At 44.0% G+C, this 22,989-nt stretch overlaps 1 protein-coding gene across 13 annotated transcripts in view; it reads right to left on the minus strand.

Moving 5' to 3' along the window:
- gramd1ba (GRAM domain containing 1Ba) overlaps positions 1-22,989 on the minus strand; it is a 590,058-nt gene that overhangs the window by 149,638 nt on the left and 417,431 nt on the right. For all 13 annotated transcript variants that reach the window (XM_068053903.1, XM_068053889.1, XM_068053890.1 and 10 more), the window contains one exon: positions 16,264-16,471. In XM_068053903.1, coding sequence (XP_067910004.1) covers positions 16,264-16,374 — 111 coding nt within the window. In that variant the 5' untranslated portion in view covers positions 16,375-16,471. The remainder of the gene's footprint in view (positions 1-16,263; positions 16,472-22,989) is intronic.

Raw genomic sequence — 22,989 nt, forward strand, 5'->3', positions numbered from 1 at the left:
CAGCACATCAAATCTTCACACTGGCTCTGTAGATCACCATTAGGCTACTCTATCATGTCAACTGTTAGGCCTGAACCAGCCTCCTGCACTAGCTTGTTTGTGGTATGGTTTCATAGGAGAGTCAGTTCTTTAACCAGTGGCTGTCCGCAGGATCACAAACAGGCTGTTCTCATCTGACATGTACAAACATGCTTTCAACATGGCTAAAGAGTCTCTTTTTTTTTTATTCGTTCATGGGCGACGAGCATCGCTGGCAAGACCAGCATTTGTTGCCCATCCCTAATTGCCCTTGAGAAGGTGGTGGTGTGCTGCCTTCTTGAAACACCAGTCCATGTGGTGTAGGTACACCCACAGTGCTGTTAGAAAGGGAGTTTCAGGTTTTTGACCCAGCAACTGTGAAGGAATGATGATATAGTTCCAAATCAGGATGGTGTGTGGCATGGAGGGGAACGTGCAGGTGGTGGTGTTCCCATGCATCTGCTGCCCTTGCCCTTCTAAGTGGTAGAGCTTTCGGGTTTGGAAGGTACTGATGAAGAAGGCTTAGCAAGTTGCTGCAGTGCATCTTGAAGATGGTACACGCTGCTGCCATTGTGCGCTGGTAGGAGAGAGTTAATGCTTAAAGCGGTGGATGGGATGCCAATCAAGTAGGCTGCTTTGTCCTGGATAGTGGTGAGCTTCTTGAGTGCTGTTGGGGTGTACTCATCCAGGCAAGTGGAGAGTATTCCATCATACTCCTAGCTTGTGTCTTGCAGATAGTGAACAGGGTTTGGGGAGTTAGATGAGTTACTCACCGTAAAATTCCCAGCCTCTGACCTGCTCTTCTAGCAACAGTATTGTATCTAGTCAATGCTAACTCCCAGGATGTTGCTGATGGGAGATTCAACAATAGTAATGCAGTTAGATTCTCCCTTGTTAGACATGGTAATTGCCTGGCACTTAAGTGAAAAGTAACATTCGTGCTACTCATCAGCCCAAGCCTGAATGTTGCCCAGGTCTCACTGCATGCGGGCATGGACTGTTTCAGTACCTGAGGATTGCGAATAGTATTGAACACTGTGCAGTCATCAGCGAACAGCCCCACCTCTGACCTTATGATGGAGGGAAGGCTATTGCTGAAGTAGCTGAACATGGTTGGGCCTAGAAACTACCCCGAGGAATTCCTGCAGCGATGTCTGTGATCACAATCAAAAATTGTAGCTGATTTCCCCCTCTTCTAGTCCAGGGGCACCAAGTCCTATTGTAGCATCCCAAGTGTCACCCAAACTGAAATCAGCCAACTCCACATACACCAGGATTGAATCTGGAACCTTGCTGATCAATAAAGCTTAGTTTCTCACTGGAGATGTGCTAAACCACAATGTAAAAAAATGTAAAACTCACCAGGGGGAAAAAAAGACACAATACTGTCAAATTAAAACATTTCCCATGTAGCAGTGATTCTGTGAACATCTGCTCAAAGCAAGTCATTAGTAAACCAGATTTCACTGCAATATTCCAAGATGACGAAAGTGATTAGTCATATTTTAATATTTAATGTGACTATGCTCCATACCCAACTCAGAAAGTACCATCACTTTTACATTCTAAAACCTGAAGTAGATCCTCACTGGCCCCACAAGCATCAATTTCCTCACCCCAGCACCACCCTCAGTTTCATTGGAGACTACTATATGGAGCTACAATTAACTCTCTTTATTGTTCCACCTTCTAATAGTTAACAAGAAGTATTTAACCCATTTTCTTTGCAAACAGAACTGGTAAGCAGTCTCCACTATAAATAATGAAAACTAATTAATAAGGACGTGTTTGAGACTAAAGCTCCAATATTAACTTAACCTGCTTGGCCAGAATTTGATTTGAGTTAAGTGCTCAATTTATATCTTGCCCCATTTTACATTCCATTGCACTCAATGACCAGCAGAAACTATTTTGATTCTCTGGCCATTTCCACTACAGTAACTATGACACTCAAGTCTAATTTTGTTGATAGTTAATGCATTGAATGTTGCATACACACAGAATCATCGAAAGGTTACAGCACCGAAGGAGGCCATTTGGTCTTTCATGTCTGTGCCGGTTCTATGCAGTCCCAGTCCCCCACCCTTTCCCCGTAGCCCTGCAAATTTTCTCCATTACCCAATTGCCTTTTGAAATCCCCGATAAAAATCAGCCTCCGCCAACTCTCAGGCAGTGCATTCCAGCTCCTAACCAATAGCTGTGTAAAAGAAAAATTTCTTCAGGTCGCTTTTGGTTCGTACCATTCACCTTCAATCAGTGTCCTCTGGTTCTCCAACCTTCCACTAATGGAAACAGCCCATCTACTCTGTCCAGATCCCTCGTGATTTTGAACACCTCGATCAAATCTCCTCTCAACCTTTTCTTCTCTAAGAACAGTCCCAGCTTCTCCAATCTATTCATGTAACTTAAGTTGGAACAATTCTCGTAAATCTTTTCTACACCCTCTCCAAAACCTTCACGTCCTTCCTAAAGTGTGGTGCCCAGAATTGGACACAATACTGCAGTTGAGGCCAAACCAGTATTTTACAAAGGTTAACTATAACCTCCTTTTGTACTATCCCTCTATTTATAAAGCCGAGTATCCTGTTTGCCTTATTAACAACAGCTTTCTCAACCTGCCACCTTCAATAATTCATGCACCCCCAGGTCTTGCTGCTCCTGCATTCCTTTTAGAATTGTATTCTTTAATTTATATTGCTTCTCCTCTTTCTTCCTACCAAAATATATCACCTCACACTTCTGTACATTAAATTTAATCTGCCCATTCCAGTCTGTTTATGTTCTCTCAATCACTATCCTCCTCACAGTTCACAATGCTACCAAGTTTTGCCATCATTCGTGTATAAGCACTGGAATATGGAACTGGTTATGGAACAAATTTTCCTATGATGAGACTTTCAGCATCTTATTCTTAATCAAATATTTGAGATTGTAGAGTACAATAATGCTTCTGCATAGTGCCACAGAAGAGCAGAGATATTAAGCACTTATAGTTTATAAGGAGGGAGAATAAATAAATCACCCTATTTACTATTTACATTCAGCTAAATGCTCAGCTGAAGAGGCCTAGCAGAGACCTGAGAGCAGATTTCTTGCCTGACTACTCTTTTTTATTCATTCATGGGATGTGGGTATCACTGGCCAGGCCAGCATTTATTGCCCATCCCTAATTGCCCTTGAGAAGGTGGTGGTGAGCTGCCTTCTTGAACCGCTGCAGTCCATGGGAGGTAGGTACACCCACAGTGCTGTTAGGAAGGGAGTTCCAGGATTTTGACCCAGTGACAGTGAAGGAACGGCGATATAGTTCCAAGTCAGGATGGTGTGAGACTTGGACGGGAACTTGCAAGTGGTAGTGTTCCCATGCAACTGCTATCCTTGTCCTTCTAGTTGGCAGAAGTCACGGGTTTGGAAGGTGCTGTCTAAGGAACCTCTGTGCATTGCTGCAGTGTATCTTGTAGATGGTACACACTGCTGCCACTTTGCATCGGTGGTGGAGGGACTAAATGTTCGTGAATGGGGTGCCAATCATGCAGGCTGCTTTGTCCTGGATGGTGTCAAGCTTGAATGTTGTTGGAGCTACACCCATCCAGGCAAGTGGAGAGTATTCCATCACACTCCTGACTGGTGCCTTGTAGATGGTGGACAGGCTTTGGGGAGTCAGGAGGTGAGTTACTCGCCGCAGGATTCCTAGTCTCTGACCTGCTCTTGTAGCCACGGTATTTATATGACTACTCCAGTTCAGTTTCTGGTCAATGGTAGCCCCTAGGATGTTGATAGTGGGGGACAGTCACCTGTACAGGGTGAAGGGGGCAATATTTAAAGAGAAATACTTCAGAAAATAGAAATCAAATATGGCATCGATGAAAGGAAATCAAATTGACTGTAGCTGCAGATTGTTCCACAGCTGACAAGATTGCCCATAGGATGAGATTCAAAGCTAATCTGCAAGAAGCATAGAACTTCTAATCATGACTTTATCCTTTTTTCTCTTATTTTCCATATATGTTTTCTTCAGTTTCCCTACAGTGGTTGTGCATTTTGGAGATGGGGGCATTTTTAAGATGTTTTAATTAATATTTTAAAATTATGACTAGATTGGAAACAGCAAATTTGGGTAAGATTATCAAAATGATTAGTGATAGTACAAGTGGAGGAAATGTTCATGAATATAAAAAAGTTGACTTGCATTTTTATAGTACCTTTCATGGCCATAGGATGCCCCAAAGCACTTTACAGCCAATAAAGTACTTTTGAAGTGTAGACACTGCTGTAATGTAGGAAACGTGGTAGCCAATTTGTACACAGCAAGCTTCCACACGCAGCAATGTGATAATGACCAGATCATCTGTTTTGTAACGTTGATTGAGGAATAAATATTGGCGAGAACACCAGAGATAAGTCCCCTGCTCTCCTTAAAAATAGCAGTGTGGGATCTTTTACGTGCATTCGAGGGGGCAGACGGGGCTTCCATTTAACAACTCATCCAATTAGAGGGCACCTCAACAGAGCAGCACTTCCTCAGTAGCATCAGCCTAGATGTTTGAGCTCAAATCTCTGGAGTGGGACTTGAATTCACCACCATAATAAAAGCAAAATACTGCGGATGCTGGAAATCTGAAATAAAAACAAGAAATGCTGGAACCACTCAGCAGGTCTGGCAGCATCTGTGGAAAGAGACCCGAAACGTTAACTCTGCTTCTCTTTCTACAGATGCTGCCAGACCTGCTGAGTGGTTCCAGCATTTCTTGTTTTTATTTTGAATTCACCACCTTCTGACTCAGAGGTGAGAGTGCTACCAACTGAGTCATGGCAGATAACATAATGATGATATATCAGCAAACAATCTGGTTAGAAACCATGGATATTTTCTTCAGTAAGCTTGCCAGACAAAGAAACTTTCACAGGCAACTTGTTCCAGAGAAAGGCATTGAGGCCTGCTGATACATTATAGGTAGCCATGGTCTCCTGGATCTGCCTTGATTGTTTTATAAGGAAAGGATTTCCTCTATAAACTATGGATAGTGAAATTGCAAGCCTTTTTGTTATGAATACAGTTAGGTTTCACACACCTACTACACAATTCAGGAAAAACAAAGCCAAACTACCAAATTAAATTACCAAGGAGTATGAAAAGCAACAGTGAAGTATTCTACAGACACATAAGTAACAAGTGGAAAATCAGGATAGCGATAGGAATGGAGCCATTAAGGGAGGCACATGATAAACTTATTAAAAAAATGACAGTGAAATGGCAGAAGTATTAAATAATTACTTGGCCTCAGGAATTACCAAAGAACCTAATGTGCTGGCATGGAATTAGGAGAGATGAAGAAGGATGTGAAGACACCTAAGCTAGAAAGGGGAAGATAATTGATAAAGTAATCAAACTTAGATTAAAACCCCTGGTCTGGATCGATTGCATCCGTGCATATTAGAAATTAGGGACAGATAATAAAGGCACTATATAACAAAATTCATTTGAAAAGAAAATAGTACTCGAGGACTAGCAGACAGCTAATGTTATTCCTATACTTAAAAAGAGTCCAGGGAACTATAGGCCAGTTAGCTTAACATCAGTAGTGGGAAAGGTAATACAATTGTTACTGAAAGATGTAATGGAAAAACATCTAGAATCCGAAAATATAACAAAGAGTAGACAGCACGGATTTCCAAAGGGAGGGTCATACTCGAATCCTTTGAAGAACAGAAAGAGTAGATATAGGTAATGTAGTAGGTACAATATATTCGTAATTTTAAAAGACCTTTGATAAAGGTACCGCATTGTAGACTCATGACGAAGGTCAGAGCATGTGGGCTCAGGGGACAGATAGCAGAATGGGAGCTAAGCTCATTACAAAACAGAAAACAAACAGTAAGGTTTAATGGAAACTACTGAGACTGACAAAAGGTGGGAAGTGATATTCCAAAAGGATAAATTCCGGGACCACTGTTCACAATATACATTAACGAGTTGGACGTGGGAATTGGAAGTACAATTTATAAATTTGCGGACGCCACCAAATTTGGGGGTGCAGCTAATACAATGGAAAAATGTGACAAAATACAGGAAGATATTAATAAACTTGCAGAATAGGCATTTAACTGGCAAATGAATTTCAGTGTGAAATGGTACATTTGGGTAGGAAGATTTGAGAAGCCACATATTGCTAGGAAAATAAGAGAATAAATGAGGTCAAGAATTAAAGGGATCTATGGAGTACAGTAACACAAATCACAAAGTACCAACAGAGATTAATAAGGCCACACAAAAAGCAAATTAAGTACTGGATTTTATTTCTAGAGGGATAGAATTGAAAAGCAGACAAGCCATGTTAAAATTATATAGAACCTTGGAATACTATGCATAGTTCTTGTATAAATATTATAAAAGAAAAAGCACTGGCGAAGGTGCAAGATTCACAAGGATGATACCAGAACTGAGAGGTTATAATTATTAGGTAAGGCTGGAAAATAGAAAGATGACCTGATAGAGGTCTTTAAGATGATGAAAGCATAGATATGCACAAAAGTTTCCACTTGTAAGACCAAAACAAGAGGCCATAAATCATAAATTGTCACTAATAAATCCAATAGGAAATTCAGGAGAAACTTCTCTATCGAGAGAGTGGTGCGAATGTAAAACTCGCTATCACGGGGAAACTATATAAGGTTAAGAGGGAGAAAGGAATAGAAGGCTATGCTGATTGATTTGCAGCTGATTGGGAGAAGGATCATGTGGAATATAAATACCAGCATGGACCAGTTAGGCCAACTGGTCTATTTCTGTGTTATAGCATTAGAGGACAGATGGGACTTTGATTTAAGAACTCAGATGAAAATCATCTCCTTCCAACGAGGCAGTGCTCCATCAGTAATACACTGGAGTGTTAGCTGAAATTATACGCGCAATTCATGTAGTGGGGCTTGAACTCAAAACCTTCTGACTCAGAGGGAGAGTGCCACAACTGAGCCAAGGCTGGCACTAAATGTGACTTTAATAACATTGCTAGCAATTAACAACTGTGCTGCCTTGTACAGTCTAACGGATAGGGTGTATATTGTTGGACTAGTACCAACATTCATAAAGGCAATTTCTCACCCAATAGAAAATTTATGTTTGGAAGACTGCCTGAACTATGTCAAATTTTTAATGTGAAATTTTCACCTGTCTGGAATTGATTCCAATGAGTAAACTCGTGTCAGAGATCCACAGACCAAAAATGTTTTAATGTCCATGGTGCTCACTGTAGAAATGTGGGGCTGCATTTTACAGAGGCCTCGATGTCAGGATCTGTGGCAGGGGCGGAGGAGCACGAAGATGGCCCCGGATGAGGCCAGCCATGGACCTCAACGGCAGAAAGGCCTTGTAGCAGCCCTGCTGCCGCCTGGTGACGGGCCCTGCATTTATATATTTAAATAAATCTACATACCTGACTTAATTGCAAGCCTGCCTCCGGTTCCGTTGCAAGCTTCAGGCCGCTGGCAGGCAGTCCCGTGCCTTCCGATCCCTGTCTGGGGAATTGAGGTGCCACATTGGTTGGGAGGGGGGAGCAGGTCAGTTTTTCTGCGGGGTGGGGAGAGGGGTCAGTGGGCGCAGCGGTAAAGTCTTCTCATTGGTTGAGGGGATGGTGGGAAGGGGTCAAGTTTATAGTTGAAGCACTTTGAGGGAGGGGAAGGTCATTTAAAAAAGTGTTTTGGGCTGGAGAGAGCAAGTATTTAATATTGAGATTATTGGTTTGCGGGGGGTGCAGGGGATAGAAAAAGAGGTGCAAAAATACCGCTTTTCATTGTTTTTAAATAAATGTTCATTGCTTTCTTAAAAAATCCCGGAAGGGCTCAAAGCCCTTTAAAAATAGCGACAGTGCCTGCGCACAGGCAGCTGACGGACAGGCCACCCCCTCCACACAACTGGGGGTGTGGCCTGCCCTGGCTATTTAAATGAGTTGCCGCGCATGGAATCATGGCGGCTTGTCAGGCCGCTATTTTTTCAGCGGCGGGCCTATAGAATTCAACCCCGTGATGTTTACCCAGATTGCAGTGTACATTCTCTATGGCCTCCTTGTCTCGAGAGACAATGGGTATGCGCCTGGAGGTGATCAGTGGTGTGTGGAGCAGCGCCTGGAGTGGCTATAAAGGCCAATTCTAGAGTGACAGGCTCTTCCACAGGTGCTGCAGAAAAATTTGTTTGTCGGGGCTGTTACACAGTTGGCTCTCTCCTTGCGCCTCTGTCTTTTTTCCTGCCAACTGCTAAGTCTCTTCGACTCACCACACTTTAACCCCGCCTTTATGGCTGCCCGCCAGCTCTGGCGAACGCTGGCAACTGACTCCCACGACTTGTGATCAATGTCACAGGACGTCATGTCGCATTTTCGGACGTCTTTATAACGGAGACATGGACGGCCGGTGGGTCTGATACCAGTGGCGAGCTCGCTGTACAATGTGTCTTTGGGGATCCTGCCATCTTCCATGTGGCTCACATGGCCAAGCCATCTCAAGCGCCGCTGACTCAGTAGTGTGTATAAGCTGGGGATGTTGGCCGCCTCGAGGACTTCTGTGTTGGAGATACGGTCCTGCCACCTGATGCCAAGTATTCTCTGGAGGCAGCGAAGATGGAATGAATTGAGACGTCGCTCTTGGCTGACATACGTTGTCCAGGCCTCGCTGCCATAGAGCAAGGTACTGAGGACACAGGCCTGATACACTCGGACTTTTGTGTTCCGTGTCAGTGCGCCATTTTCCCACACTCTCTTGGCCAGTCTGGACCTAGCAGTAGAAGCCTTTCCCATGCGCTTGTTGATTTCTGCATCTAGAGACAGGTTACTGGTGATAGTTGAGCGTAGGTAGGTGAACTCTTGAACCACTTCCAGAGCGTGGTCGCCAATATTGATGGATGGAGCATTTCTGACGTCTTGCCCCATGATGTTCGTTTTCTTGAGGCTGATGGTTAGGCCAAATTCATTGCAGGCAGCCGCAAACCTGTCGATGAGACTCTGCAGGCACTCTTCAGTGTGAGATGTTAAAGCAGCATCGTCAGCAAAGAGGAGTTCCCTGATGAGGACTTTCCGTACTTTGGACTTCGCTCTTAGACGGGCAAGGTTGAACAACCTGCCCCCTGATCTTGTGTGGAGGAAAATTCCTTCTTCAGAGGACTTGAACGCATGTGAAAGCAGCAGGGAGAAGAAAATCCCAAAAGGTGTGGGTGCGAGAACACAGCCCTGTTTCACACCACTCAGGATAGGAAAGGGCTCTGATGAGGAGCCACCATGTTGAATTGTGCCTTTCATATTGTCATGGAATGAGGTGATGATACTTAGTAGCTTCGGTGGACATCCAATCTTTTCTAGTAGTCTGAAGAGCCCACGTCTGCTGACGAGGTCAAAGGCTTTGGTGAGATCAATGAAAGCAATGTAGAGGGGCATCTGTTGTTCGCGGCATTTCTCCTGTATCTGATGAAGGGAGAACAGCATGTCGACGGTCGATCTCTCTGCACGAAAGCCACACTGTGCCTCAGGATAGACGCGCTCGGCCAGCTTCTGGAGCCTGTTTAGAGTGACTCGAGCAAAGACTTTCCCCACTATGCTGAGCAGGGAGATTCCACGGTAGTTGTTGCAGTCACCTTTGTTTTTATAGAGGGTGATGATATTGGCATCGCACATGTCCTGAGGTACTGCTCCCTCGTCCCAGCATAGCAGTTCATGTAGTGCTGAGAGTATAGCAGGCTTGGCACTCTTGATTATTTCAGGGGTAATGCTGTCCTTCCCAGGGGCTTTTCCGCTGGCTAGAGAATCAATGGCATCACTGAGTTCCAATTTTGTTGGCTGTACGTCCAGCTCATCTATGACTGGTAGAGGCTGGGCTGCATTGAGGGCAGTCTCAGTGACAACATTCTCCCTGGAGTACAGTTCCAGGTAGTGCTCAACCCAGCGGTCCATTTGTTTGCGTTGGTCAGTGATTATGTCCCCAGATTTAGATGTGAGGAGGGCGATCTTCTTGATGGTTGGTCCAAGGGCTCTCTTAATGCCATCATACATTCCTCTGATGTTTCCGGTGTCTGAGGCCAGCTGAATATGACTGCATAGGTGTTGCCAGTAGTCGTTTGCGCAGCGCCTGGCTGTTTTTTGTGCAGTGCTTCTGGCTGCTTTAAGAGCTACGGATGTTAACTCGCTGGGGGCTTTCTTGTAGTTCAACAGTGCAATGCGCTTAGTGGCTATGACAGGTTCCAGCTCGTCATTGTGAGATTGAAACCAGTCTGCATTTCTCTTCGCACTTTTGCCGTAGGTGGTCAAAGCTGACTCATAGATGGTGTCTCTGATGTGGGCCCACTTGGTCTCAGCATCCCCTGTGGGAGTGTTTTGAAGGGCTGTTACAAGTGAATTTAGACATTTTTGTAACAGCTGTGGGTTAGAAGTTTTGCTTGTGTTGATGCGCGGGCGGCCCTTCTGCTTGGAATGATGCAACTTCTTTGGTCTGAGTCTAACCTTGCTGCACACCAGGGAGTGGTCGGTGTCGCAGTCCGCACTGTGGAAGCTGCGTGTGATTTGAACATTGTTTAAGGCGGCTCGCCTTGTGACAGTGAGGTCTAGCTGGTGCCAACGACACGATCTTGGGTGCCTCCATGAAACCAGGTGACAGGGCTTAGTGTGAAAGAACAAGTTGGTGATGCAGAGGTTATGATAGGTACACAACTCAAGCAGTCTCTGCCCGTTATCATTCATCCTTCCAACGCCATAGCGCCCAAGGCAGGAGGGCCATGAGTCATGGTCGGCCCCAACCCTGGCATTAAAGTCCCCCAGCAGGAATAGGTGTTCGGTGTTAGGGATGCTGCTAATGATGTTATGGAGTTCCTCGTAGAACTGATCTTTAGCTTCAGGTGGGGAGCAGAGTGTTGGAGCATAGATGCTGAGTAGGTGTACTTGACCAGAGGTGGTGAGCAGTCGGATGGACAGTATGCGTTCCGAGCCATTTGAGGGAGCCTCTATCATGCTGAGCAAGGAGTTTCTAATGGCGAAGTCCACTCCATGCTGTCTTGGTTCTTCAGGATCCCTACCCTGCCAGAAGAAGGTGTAGTCTTGCTCTGCTAGAGATCCACTCGCGGGGAGGCGTGTCTCCTGCAGTGCTGCAATGTCTACATTGAGTCTACTGAGCTCGTTGTTGATGATGGTGGTCTTCCGAGAATCGTTGATTTGTGTAAGGTCTTCCGACAGGCCAGGACACATAGTTCTGACGTTCCAGCTTGCAAAGCGAAGGGCTGGTACCTTCTTTCCATTTTTCGTGTTGTTTGGTGCAGTGTTTCAGTCCACCTTTCGGGCAATGACCCTGAGCTCCAAGCACCCATTGAAGCAGGTAGACTGTGGCGAGACAGAACCTTATTGACCGGGGGCTGCCCGGTTTGAGGTGGGCGGTAGCTGTCTAGTGAGATGCGATTACCTCTCCCACCGACAAAGGCAACCCGTGGCACCCAGTTTCTACGCCAATTTATCTGGACTTATAACCCGTAACTGCTGCCTTCCGTGTTGTTTCAGTCGCTGTGAGGCAATTTTGGAGTGACCTCTCCATGGCGCATGCCTGGGCGAATTTATGGAGGTTGAGAGTTGCCCAGTCGTTAAAACCCCCCTCTCGGCCTTTCTGGTGGGGTCCAAAGGAGTGCAAAGCACAACGTTTGGCACCGGTATGGCTGCAGGAACTGCCGGAACATGCCAAAGGTGACACATGACCGCCTACGGGGTTCCGCTCCGGATTTTCTGTTCGGGTTTACTCCCTTAGCCTTGGTCTCTCCCGAGACGCCCACAAGGCAGTGGGCGTCTCGGGAGAGACCAAGGCTAAGGGAGTACCCCAATGTACATTAGTGCTCTGATATATTGTGACAGAGTTACAGAAAGCAGTTTCCCACTGCACTACTCATTAGTTCAAAATCTTATCTGTGTTATTGGGCATGGAGCTCAGGAGGTTTCCTTGAGGGAGGAAAAAGTGGGAGACGAGTGCAACTTTCACAACTGAGTAACAAAGAATCTTGTATGCATAGTCAATTAGGTTATTTGTGCTATACCACAATTCCCTGAGAATGGAGACATTCGCTTACAACGTGAGGAAGGGTTAGAGATTTTTTTGAAATGGAAACATATAACTAGAGCTGATACACTTTGAATCTGTTTCAGTTAGGATGTCATGTTTCAAATGTAACACAATTTTCAAATATGTACAACCAAAAGCAAAACGGTAAAGTGGTTAGCCTGCCCTCCTACTCCAATTTTAGAACTTGAGAACGTAAGAAATAGGAGCAAGAGTAGGTCACTCGGCCCCTCGACCTGCTCCACCATTCGATAAGGTCATAGCTAATCTGATAACTCCACTTTCCCGCTTGTCCCCCATAATCCTTGACTCCCTTGTCAATCAAAAAACTGTCTAAATCAGCCTTTAAAATATTCAATGATTCAGCCTCCACTGCTCACTGGGGATGAGAATTCCAAACACTAATGGCCGTCTGAAAGAAGAAATTCCTCCTCATCTCTGTCTTAAATGGGAGGCCCCTTAATTTGAAACTGTGGCACCTAGTTCTCAATTCCCCCATGAGGGGGAACATCCTCTTAGCATCTACCCTGTCAAGCTCTCTCAGAATTTTATACATTTCAATAAGACCAATCTTGTAAACTCCAATGAGTATAGGCCCAACCTGCTCAACCTTTCCTCATCAGATAAACCCCTCATCCCAGGATTCAGCCTAGTAAACTTTCTCTGAACTGCTTCCCATGCAAGTATGGCCCTCCTTAAATAAGGTGGCCAAAACTGTATACATTACTGTGTGGTTTCACCAATACCCTGTACAGTTGTAGAAAGACTTCCTTACTTTTATACTTCAGCCCCTTCCAATAAAGGTCAATATTCCATTTGTCCAACCTTTTCGTGTGAGGGACCACATTACAATTTTTGACTGACAATGGGGGACCGGTGACATAATTTCAAAAAGATAAAGGCATTAAAATTTATCTTATTAATCAAAACAGCAACGAATGTACATTTTTGTGAAGAAGCTTTAAATGAGAAGACTAATTTATTGATTTACTCTCTTTTCACTATGATGGACCCTGATTTAGTGAGATCTCTGACATTTTTGCTTGCACAAGCAGTCAATTTTGCCTGCACGCTTCTTGTGGTGATGCGGAGTATTCCAGATAGATGTCATTCTGTCAGGAGTGATCTTGATCACTCTCTCTCCCTCTCTCTCCTTTTCCCCCCCTCTCTTGGTCCCCCTTTCTCTCTCTATCTGTCCCCCCTCTCTCCCTGCCCTTTCTCTCTCCCTTGCTCTCTCTTTCTCTGCCCCCCTCTCTCTGTCCTGCTTTCGCTCTCTCTCTAACCTCCCATATCTCTGATGCCCTCCTGCCCATACCTCTCGATCTGATCGCCCCACCTCTCTTTGTTCCCTCTTTCTCTCTCCTCTTCTCTCTCTGTCCCCTCTTTCCCTCCTTCTCATTCTCTGCCCCTCTCCTTCGCACGCACTCTTGCTGCACTCCCCTCGCACTCCCTCTCCCCTCCCCTCCTGCCCCCCAGTCTGTTGCTCCCTCTGCACCCCCCTTTCTGTCTCTCCCTCTCTATGCCCCGTCTCTCTCTCTGCCCCCCTCTCTGTCTCTCTTACCCCCTCCCCCTCTCTCTGTGCCAGCCTCTCTCTCTGCCACCCCGCCACCCCTCTCTCTCTGCCCCCCCTCTCTCTCTCTGCCCCCATTCTCTCTCTCTCTGCCCCCTCTCTCTCTCTCTGCCCCCTCTCTCTCTCTCTGCCCCCTCTCTCTCTCTCTGCCCCCTCTCTCTCTCTCTGCCCCCCCCTCTCTCTCTGCCCCCCCTCTCTTCTCTCTGCCCCCCCTCTCTTCTCTCTGCCCCCTCTCTCTTCTCTCTGCCCCCTCTCTCTTCTCTCTCTCTCTGCCCCCTCTCTCTTCTCTCTCTCTCTGCCCCCTCTCTCTTCTCTCTCTCTCTGCCCCCTCTCTCTTCTCTCTCTCTCTGCCCCCTCTCTCTTCTCTCTCTCTCTGCCCCCTCTCTCTTCTCTCTCTCTCTGCCCCCTCTCTCTTCTCTCTCTCTCTGCCCCCTCTCTCTTCTCTCTCTCTCTGCCCCCTCTCTCTTCTCTCTCTCTCTGCCCCCTCTCTCTTCTCTCTCTCTCTGCCCCCCTTTCTCTCTCTCTGACCCCGCCCCCCCTCCTCTCTATGCCCCCTCCTCTCTATGACCCCCCCTCTCTGACAGTTGTAGAGAGTGGGAATGCACAACAGATACTTGATCACTTTTTTTTAAACCTCAAGTGTCAGTTTCAGAGCTGACAGTTAGTGACATGGGGACAGCCATTTCCCACCTTCAGGCAGATTCAGGGTTTTCCGCAGGGCTTTTAAAAAACCCCGAATCTGCCTGAAATTTCTTATCTCCAGTCACAGATTCCTGGCGAGGATGAGGAACGGCCCCGGCTACAGTTTACATCCGCGGGCCAGATGGAAAACTTTGGCGGGCCGGATCCTGGTCCGTATGTTGGACAACGCTGCTGTATCTGCATGCTGACGTTTTGTGATTCCTGTACAAGGACACCCAAGTCATTCTGTAGTCTATCTCCATTTAAATAATATTCTACTTTTCTGATCTCCCTGCCCAAGTGGACAATCTCATATTTTCCCACTTCATACTCCATCAGCCAAATTTTTGCCACTCACCTAACCTATCTATATCCCTTTGCAAACTCCTTGTATCCGCCACACAACTTGCTTTCCTACCTAATTTTGTATCGTTAGCAAATTTGGCTACAATACACTCGGTCCCTTCATCCAAGTCATTAATATAGATCGTAAATAATTGAAGCCCTTGCACTGATCTTTGAGGCACCCCACTAGTTACAGTTTGCCATCCTGAAAATAATCCATTTATCCCGACTCTCTGTTTCCTGTTAGTTAGCCAGTCTGCTATCCATGCCAATATAATCACCCCCAACACCATGAGTTCTTATCTTGTGTCATAACCTTTTATGTGGCACCTTATCAAATGCCTTTTGGAATTCCAAATACACTATATCTACTGGTTCCCCTTTATCCACTCTGCTTGTTACATCTTCAAAGAACTCTAATAAATTTATTAAACATGATTTTCCTTTCATTAAACTATGTTGACTCTGCTTGATAGTATTGCGATTTTCTGGATGTTCTGCTACTACCTCTTTAATAATGGATTCCAGCATTTTCCCAACGACAGACGTTAGATTAACTGACCGATAGTTTCCTGCTTTCTCTCTCCCTCCTTTCTTGAACAGAGATGTTACAGTTGCAGTTTTTCAATCCACTGGGACCTTTCCAGAGTCTGAGGAATTTTGAAAGATTACAACCAATGCATCTACTATCTCTGCAGCCATTTCCTTTAAGATCCTTGGATGCAAGTCATCAGGTCCTCCCTCTCTCTCCTAAGAGTCCAATTTGTGTTGGGGTATGCTTCCACAGATAACCTGCCTAAGTAAGAATTCTTTATGTGAGCCAAGCAGCAAGTGTCAGTAGGCAATTTAACTATGAAATGCATTACCACCAAACTCAATTTACTCCTCATCTGACATCCACATTCATACACTTTTCAGTAAGAGCCAGACAGTAGTCAGGACTGGATATTTTGGCAGGCTTTCCTCTCTGCAGACCAAGGGTTCAGAAGCAAATTTTAACCCATGTGCTTTTGAACTGGAGATTCACCCTGGGACTTTTCCCCCCTCTGCATAATTCAGCCAGCCTTACACAGCCTCCTAGAGCCCAGATCAAGTGAGTCATTGGATGAGCGCACATAACCAAGCCTTGAAACCACAAGAATTTGGGTATATTGAAGGAAGGCAAACTTCATGACATATAGATTGCTGTAAATTACGATTGGCAACATGAAAACTTAATTTGATCAAATACGAATATTAGCAAAATAACTGAGATTTCACAAGAACACAAGTACAGCACCCAAGGGAACTTCTTTGAACAAAATAAAGCTAAGCTACTCAATGTGTTTATAAAAATGTTGAAAATATTAACCGATATTTTTAAATAATCATGAGTCAGAAAATGCCTGAATACTTTAGCTTCATTTCTTTAGAGCATAAGTGTGCTTTTCCTCAGAATGCAAGACTTTTAGCAGATTTCTACATTGCTCAATAATGGGCTGCAGTACTGACACAAAGCTACAGAATCTTTACAGATGTGATTTCCTCTACCCTCCTCCCACCACTAAATCCCTCTCCCTTTACCACTAAACTCAGCTCACCTTGGAGTTCTTGCTGCTTCGACCAGACTGGGAAGAGTAGCTCCGTTGGATATTTTGTTCGGGGGTGGAAGGTGATTTGTCTGAGGAATGGTCCGAGCCCTTCTCCACCATGTTCTCACCCTCCAGGTTCTGAGGGGTCGGGGATCGCGATCGCTTCCTCAGGATGGGTGAGCAGGCTGGGGTGCTCCGAGCAGAATTACTGGCAGTGCTGATGACAAAAGGGAAAATCTGGTAAGAAAGTATCAAAACTACAAGTGTATAACCACTCAAAGACCTTGTGCGAACACTTCTTTTCAGTTGTTAATCAGTGTAAAATTCCTTCCGTTCTGCATCCCAGCAGATTGACAAGTTTCTGACCTTTATTTTTCAATAAGTAAACTTTCATTTCCGTCTGCACATTCTGGACATACAAGATCTGGCTTGCAGGAGAAATATATTCTGTGCAGTCTTTCCCTATGATATAGACTGTCTGGGTAATTTCTCTCCATAATACGGAGCAGCAAGGAAATCTTCCTCTGATACAGCACTAATTAGTAACCTCCATATAATATATAATTTCTAATGCAATTTCAATGGGGTGAAATTCATCCTGTTGTTAATTCTAGCTGACTTTTTTTTTAATAACTAGTAAGACGATTTTCACCCCTGCATATTGACATCTTGTAAAAACTATTGTTACAACCAGGTGAGAAGGGATCTAGGGGTTCCCGCTCAGCCTTTGTCTGGTTTAACCGTAACAGGGATTAATTTTAAAGCACAGTGGTTTTAGCTCCCCCTTAGTGAATCCTTGTTCACTGCTCCAATTGTAAAGCAAAGAAATCAAACAGGTTTCCTTAGATTTAAACAAGAAAGGTATAAGTTTATTCATCTTAAACTCTAATCCAGTTAACGACTACGAATATATGACGCGATCACGCTAGCATGCATATGCAATAAACACAAACGCAGAGAGAGACAGAAAAAGTAGAAGGAATAAAGGGGAAGAATTTGAGGCAATATCTGGTAGTTAAAGTCTATTAAGTTCAATGTGGAGTCTTTGCTTGCGGTAAGTCTTGCAATTCGTTGGGGCCCAGTTCAGGCTTCAACTTGTTCCGATGTTGGAGTCTTTTCTCTCGAGGTTTATGTGTCTTCCGTGGGTCCGGTGGCTTGGGAGAAAGCGCGAGAGAGACAGCCAGGCGAGAGACTTGTTTATTTCAGCTTCAGTTGCATACTGCCTTCTGATTTCAAACTGTCCTGTGGCTAGTTCAAAAAACCTGGACCAGCCAGCCACGTGACCAGCAGGTTTAACCGGTCCTGGCTCTGTGGATTGTATCATCTTAGCAGGGCCTGGAATACGCTTCCTAATACCTTCAATGTCTGGTGATCAAAATCCATTTGGGTTAATTGGAACAGGGAATAGCCCTTCGTCTCCACAAGCAGCGTCTCTTAGTATGCAAATGTCCTTCCAGCCCAGTGTCTGGTGATCTTCAAACAAGTCATTTCTTCACTCCAGCAACAGTTTCAGATCAATGCTCGCATGACAAAATTAATATGCCTCATTCTTGGCAAGTGTGGGGTCTGCATGACACTATTATATACAATTCTTGAACAATCCCTTTATACAGTCCTATATCATTCTATTACAGTCCATGCATAATATCTCACTGCATTATGTAAAGTACCTGTGCAACATCCCTCTATTGTATAGATGCTATGCAATTTCTCTATGATACAGTTTCTGTGCAATAGCCCTACATTGTATACATTTATGCAATAGTCCTCTATATTACATTCAGTTCCTGTCGCATTATCTAGTATTACTAAAGCAAAAATGTCCCTGTACCAATGACCCTTTCTATTACATGACATGAGGCATGCGAGAACTTGTCCATAATCTGATCAACAGGATGCATTTTACCTCATCATCCTTTTAATCCTTGATCAACTCTTTTCTCCTGTCCTGCAGATGATTCTTTGCTTGGTTATGGTTGCACGTGTTAAACTTTCTGTTACCGCATCAGGCTACGCAGGGCAGAGATTCACTCAGTGTCCTGGTCAACATCACAGCTGGGCTCAATCCCGTCCTTGCCAAATATATACACACACACACACACACACAGACACACACATTAACAACCTCTGCTGGGAGTTTGTGTTCATTACTATTAGACTGTGAAACAGGAACAATGCCACTTTCAGCCTTCCTACTGCTGCCTGGCTGAGGTCAACTCGAACCAGCATGGATCGAGCAGCAAACCTGGGACTTTCCTGGTTTGTATGGCTCAGTGTCTAAATGGATAAACTTGTTGCATCACTGGGGGAGCCGTATAAGTGAACTTGTGCTGCAATCTTATTTAGACTCTTTGTCCTGTTGTGTGTCATCTTTTGAGGAGGCCAAGGGTTTGCAGTCGGGGTGAACTCTACAGGCAGCAGGATTTAGAGCAAATTAAGCACTCTTGCACTCCCAGTGTATACATTATATCCATTAACCAGTCATGGTGGAGTGTAGTACAGCCTGTAAGACAATCTGAGAGGTTCCACGGACAACATAAACCATCTAAAATTAACTTTTTCAGTTAAAAATAGTATTAGACTGTGTTGCTGAGCGAAAGAAAAACTATTTTTAAAAAATTAAATGAATTTATTTCGAGTTATTTTAAAATTTGTATACAATGTATTAAAAAAGATTCTGGGAAAAAGGATTAAACAGGATTACAAAATTTAGAAAGTCCACACAACATCCAGGTTTCTTCACCAAGTAAACTTTCAATAATAAAAATGGTTTACCCACTAAGAAGTTAATTATTTAATCCTGTTTAGGAATAACGACCCAATAAATTGTGCTCCAGGAGTCTCTTTAAAGCAACTGTCTAAACATGAAAAACGCTGTTTTGTTTCTTGTACCAATATTAGCTTCACATCACGGGCAAGGATTCAAATGCTGAGTCCTTGAGCATTAAGTAGAAAAAAAAAATCAAGAGTTTGAAAAGTACTCACTTGCTTAAACTGAGGTTACTGGAATCCTGGATTTGACAGTAATTTTAAGATACGAAGCTTCTGCTGGCAAAGTTTGCTTTGTCTCACCAATATTTATATGTAAAACCCCATGTCAACTGTGGTGATGATAAAGGCAGGGTGACATTGTAACTGTTGCTGTGAGGTAGAAGAATGTCTGAGTGGGAAGAACCGAAGGGGGGGGAAAAAAAATCACAAAGCAGTTCAGGGGGTGGACTACATTTCCGAGAACAAGAAAGTGGAAATAAACACAAATCCATTTTAATAAAAGCAAAATACTGCGGATGCTGGAAATCTGAAATTGAAACAAGAAATGCTGGAACCACTCAGCAGGTCTGGCAGCATCTGTGGAAAGAGAAGCAGAGTTCACGTTTCGGGTCAGTGACCCTTCTGCGGAAGAAGCATTCCGAAGAAGGGTCACTGACCCGAAATGTTAACTCTGCTTCTCTTTCCACAGATGCTGCCAGACCTGCTGAGTGGTTCCAGCATTTCTTGTTTTTATTACAAATCCATTTTAAGTGTTTTGTGGACGGGATTCTCCTTTTTAGTTTGCAATAGAGGATATTTCTTTTGGGCCTCCTTATCTCGAGAGACAATGGATACGCGCCTGGAGGTGGTCAGTGGTTTGTGAAGCAGCGCCTGGAGTGGCTATAAAGGCCAATTCTGGAGTGACAGGCTCTTCCACAGGTGCTGCAGAGAAATTTGTTTGACGGGGCTGTTGCACAGTTGGCTCTCCCCTTGCGCCTCTGTCTTTTTTCCTGCCAACTACTAAGTCTCTTCGACTCGCCACAATTTAGCCCTGTCTTTATGGCTGCCCGCCAGCTCTGGCGAATGCTGGCAACTGACTCCCACGACTTGTGATCAATGTCACACGATTTCATGTCGCGTTTGCAGACGTCTTTATAGCGGAGACATGGACGGCCGGTGGGTCTGATACCAGTGGCGAGCTCGCTGTACAATGTGTCTTTGGGGATCCTGCCATCTTCCATGCGGCTCACATGGCCAAGCCATCTCAAGCGCCGCTGACTCAGTAGTGTGTATAAGCTGGGGGTGTTGGCCGCTTCAAGGACTTCTGTGTTGGAGATATAGTCCTGCCACCTGATGCCAAGTATTCTCCGAAGGCAGCGAAGATGGAATGAATTGAGACGTCGCTCTTGGCTGGCATACGTTGTCCAGGCCTCGCTGCCATACAGCAAGGTACTGAGGACAATAGAGGATATTATAATGAAAGGATTGTGCAGGAAGTGGTACAGTGGTGTATCCTCATGCCACTGAATGACAGAATGTTTATCTCTGCCAGAGTCTATATGTGGTGCTTTCTCGATCCCAGATTGTCCATCAGGGAGAGGGACCACACAGGGGAGGACGGGTAAAAGTACTCCCCTAGGGCAGAAGTTGGGAAATCATAGACTTTATCATTCCAACCAATCTAACTCACTAACCATATGCTGGTACTGACTGGGGATGGAAAGTAAGTAATCACTCCATTCTATTCGCACAACATGCATACAAAAGTCAAAGAGAGAAAATTAAAAATAGAAAATATATTTTGAAGCACAGATTTTGAAGTGGTGTGTTGATTTTTCAACTGAGAGAGTTTGGCTTAGCTCCTGATTAGAATAAGCAGTGGTACTCAATTATTTTTCAATGCCAATCACTATGCAATCGATAATGTATTGAAATATTTCTTTTGAAAAGCAGAGGGGCTGTTTTGCAAACTTGTCAGTAACTATGAAAACTGCCAACAACTTTGTACAAGTAACACAGTGACCTACAGTGAGATGAAGCCTGGCCAAATAGCAATGCATCAGTCTTTCCATTGCTATTTGTCTGCCCTTTTTCTGCCTTAAGATTAACAAGGGATTCTGATCCATCTCGATGGCATTTTATACACATCCTAATGTCACATAGCTGCAAAGTTTGATCAGCTGGATAAAAAATAAAAGGTACCATTTCAGCACAATCTGACACTCTGTTAATGCCATAGTTTATGACACTGATATTTTTTGAAAGCTATGTTGAAAGCTATGTGGGCCAAGTGGCCTCTTTCTGTGCCTTAAACATTCCATGAGTCTATGAAATTGTTGTGCTTAACACTTTATGCATTTTATGAAAAGGTTGCTGAGTTAGAAAATAAACATTTTATGCATTTTATACAAAGAATATAATAGAGATGCAGATGACTGAATATATCAAAGGTACAGAGGATACTAAACCACCAATGACGTATTATGATGGTGTTACATTATGTTGCTCTCTGGCCAAGAGAAATGGAACACTGAAATGTCAGTTAGCCATTAATCTGAGAAGAGGGACAACTATTCCACTGGTTCTTTGCAAACCTTAGTTTAAAATTTCTCTCTAAATTTAATTAGGAAAATTTCACATCTGAATTATTCTATGGGTAATGTGAGTCAATTCAAAGCTGAACCTTTTGGGGCGGAACATCCATGACACGAATATTCAAACCTGTATGCATGAGGTGAATAGTATAGATGCATTGAAGGGGAAGCTAGAGAAGCACATTACGGAGAAGGTAATAGAGTTATGCTAATAGAATTAGGTGAGGAAGGATGGGAGGAGGCTCAAGTGCAGCATAAATGTCAGCAAGGACTGGTTGTGCCAAATAGTCTGCTCGTGCTGTATATTTTATGCAATACTCTGATACACCCTGCCTGATTTTCTTTCTATTCAAGTCATTTTATGTCCACGTAAAAGTTGAAAGATCCGCCAGTGCGCAATATTTATACAGGAAAGATCACTGACAAAGATTGGAGAGTAATGCATTATATATGTTTTTCATTACCATCCTCACATCTGTTTTCTCCAACGTTTCCTAATTCATCCATTATCCTTCACATTCAGGAGGGTGGGACAGGTTTGAATGTAGAAATTACTGTAGAACCCATCAATAACATTGGAATCTAACCAGCTAGTACCATCCCATGCAAAAAATGACTGAAAAAATCAAAACTTAATGTTAGGCTCTCTGAGTTAACACTTGTGTAGGAATGAACTCAACATATTTATTTTCTATTTTGAAGTCATTTTTCTCCCTGTTCCGTTAGGTCATGTACCCCAAACTTGCTCTAGGCTTTTGTCAAGGTGAATCTGGCACTGGCTGCTCAGAGATCCATGGTAGTGCCATCTGTGGACTTTATATCTTGACTTTTCTTTCCTGTCTTTGGGGAAGTGCACTGTCTTGAAACTCTACTGGTTTGCCAGGAAAAATGTGTTTAGGCATTCTTAACCTGGATTCTAGGCAACTGCTCTTTTCACTACTCAATGGACAGTACAATGCAAAAACATTACAGATATGGGCATGATACGAAATGGAGACGTCACAGAGCGCACTGATCCCGGTCTATGTTTGGGGTTACAATGCCAGATGATGTGCATTTGCATGTCCTGACCTATGTCTAATATGTAACTACTCAATGCTGAAATTGGTGCCAAAATACAAATATTCATTCCAAGCACTGACAACCTGCATCACAATAAACAAAAATAAAAATTACCCACAGTTGGAAAAGGCAAGTTTTATGCTACTTAGAAGGTGGTTTCTCAAACTTAATAAAGTACTGTTTCCCATATCACAGCTGAAACATGTTTGCCTTGGCTCAATTGTGCTGTGCATATTGTATGAAGTACACTGTCGAAATTGTATCTAAATATAGCTTTATTCATTACCTTGTCTTCAACTGTCTATTGGCCCATTATGGAAATGTACAA

The sequence above is a fragment of the Heterodontus francisci genome, chromosome 22 (assembly GCF_036365525.1).
Source record: "Heterodontus francisci isolate sHetFra1 chromosome 22, sHetFra1.hap1, whole genome shotgun sequence".
Lineage (NCBI taxonomy): Eukaryota > Metazoa > Chordata > Chondrichthyes > Heterodontiformes > Heterodontidae > Heterodontus > Heterodontus francisci.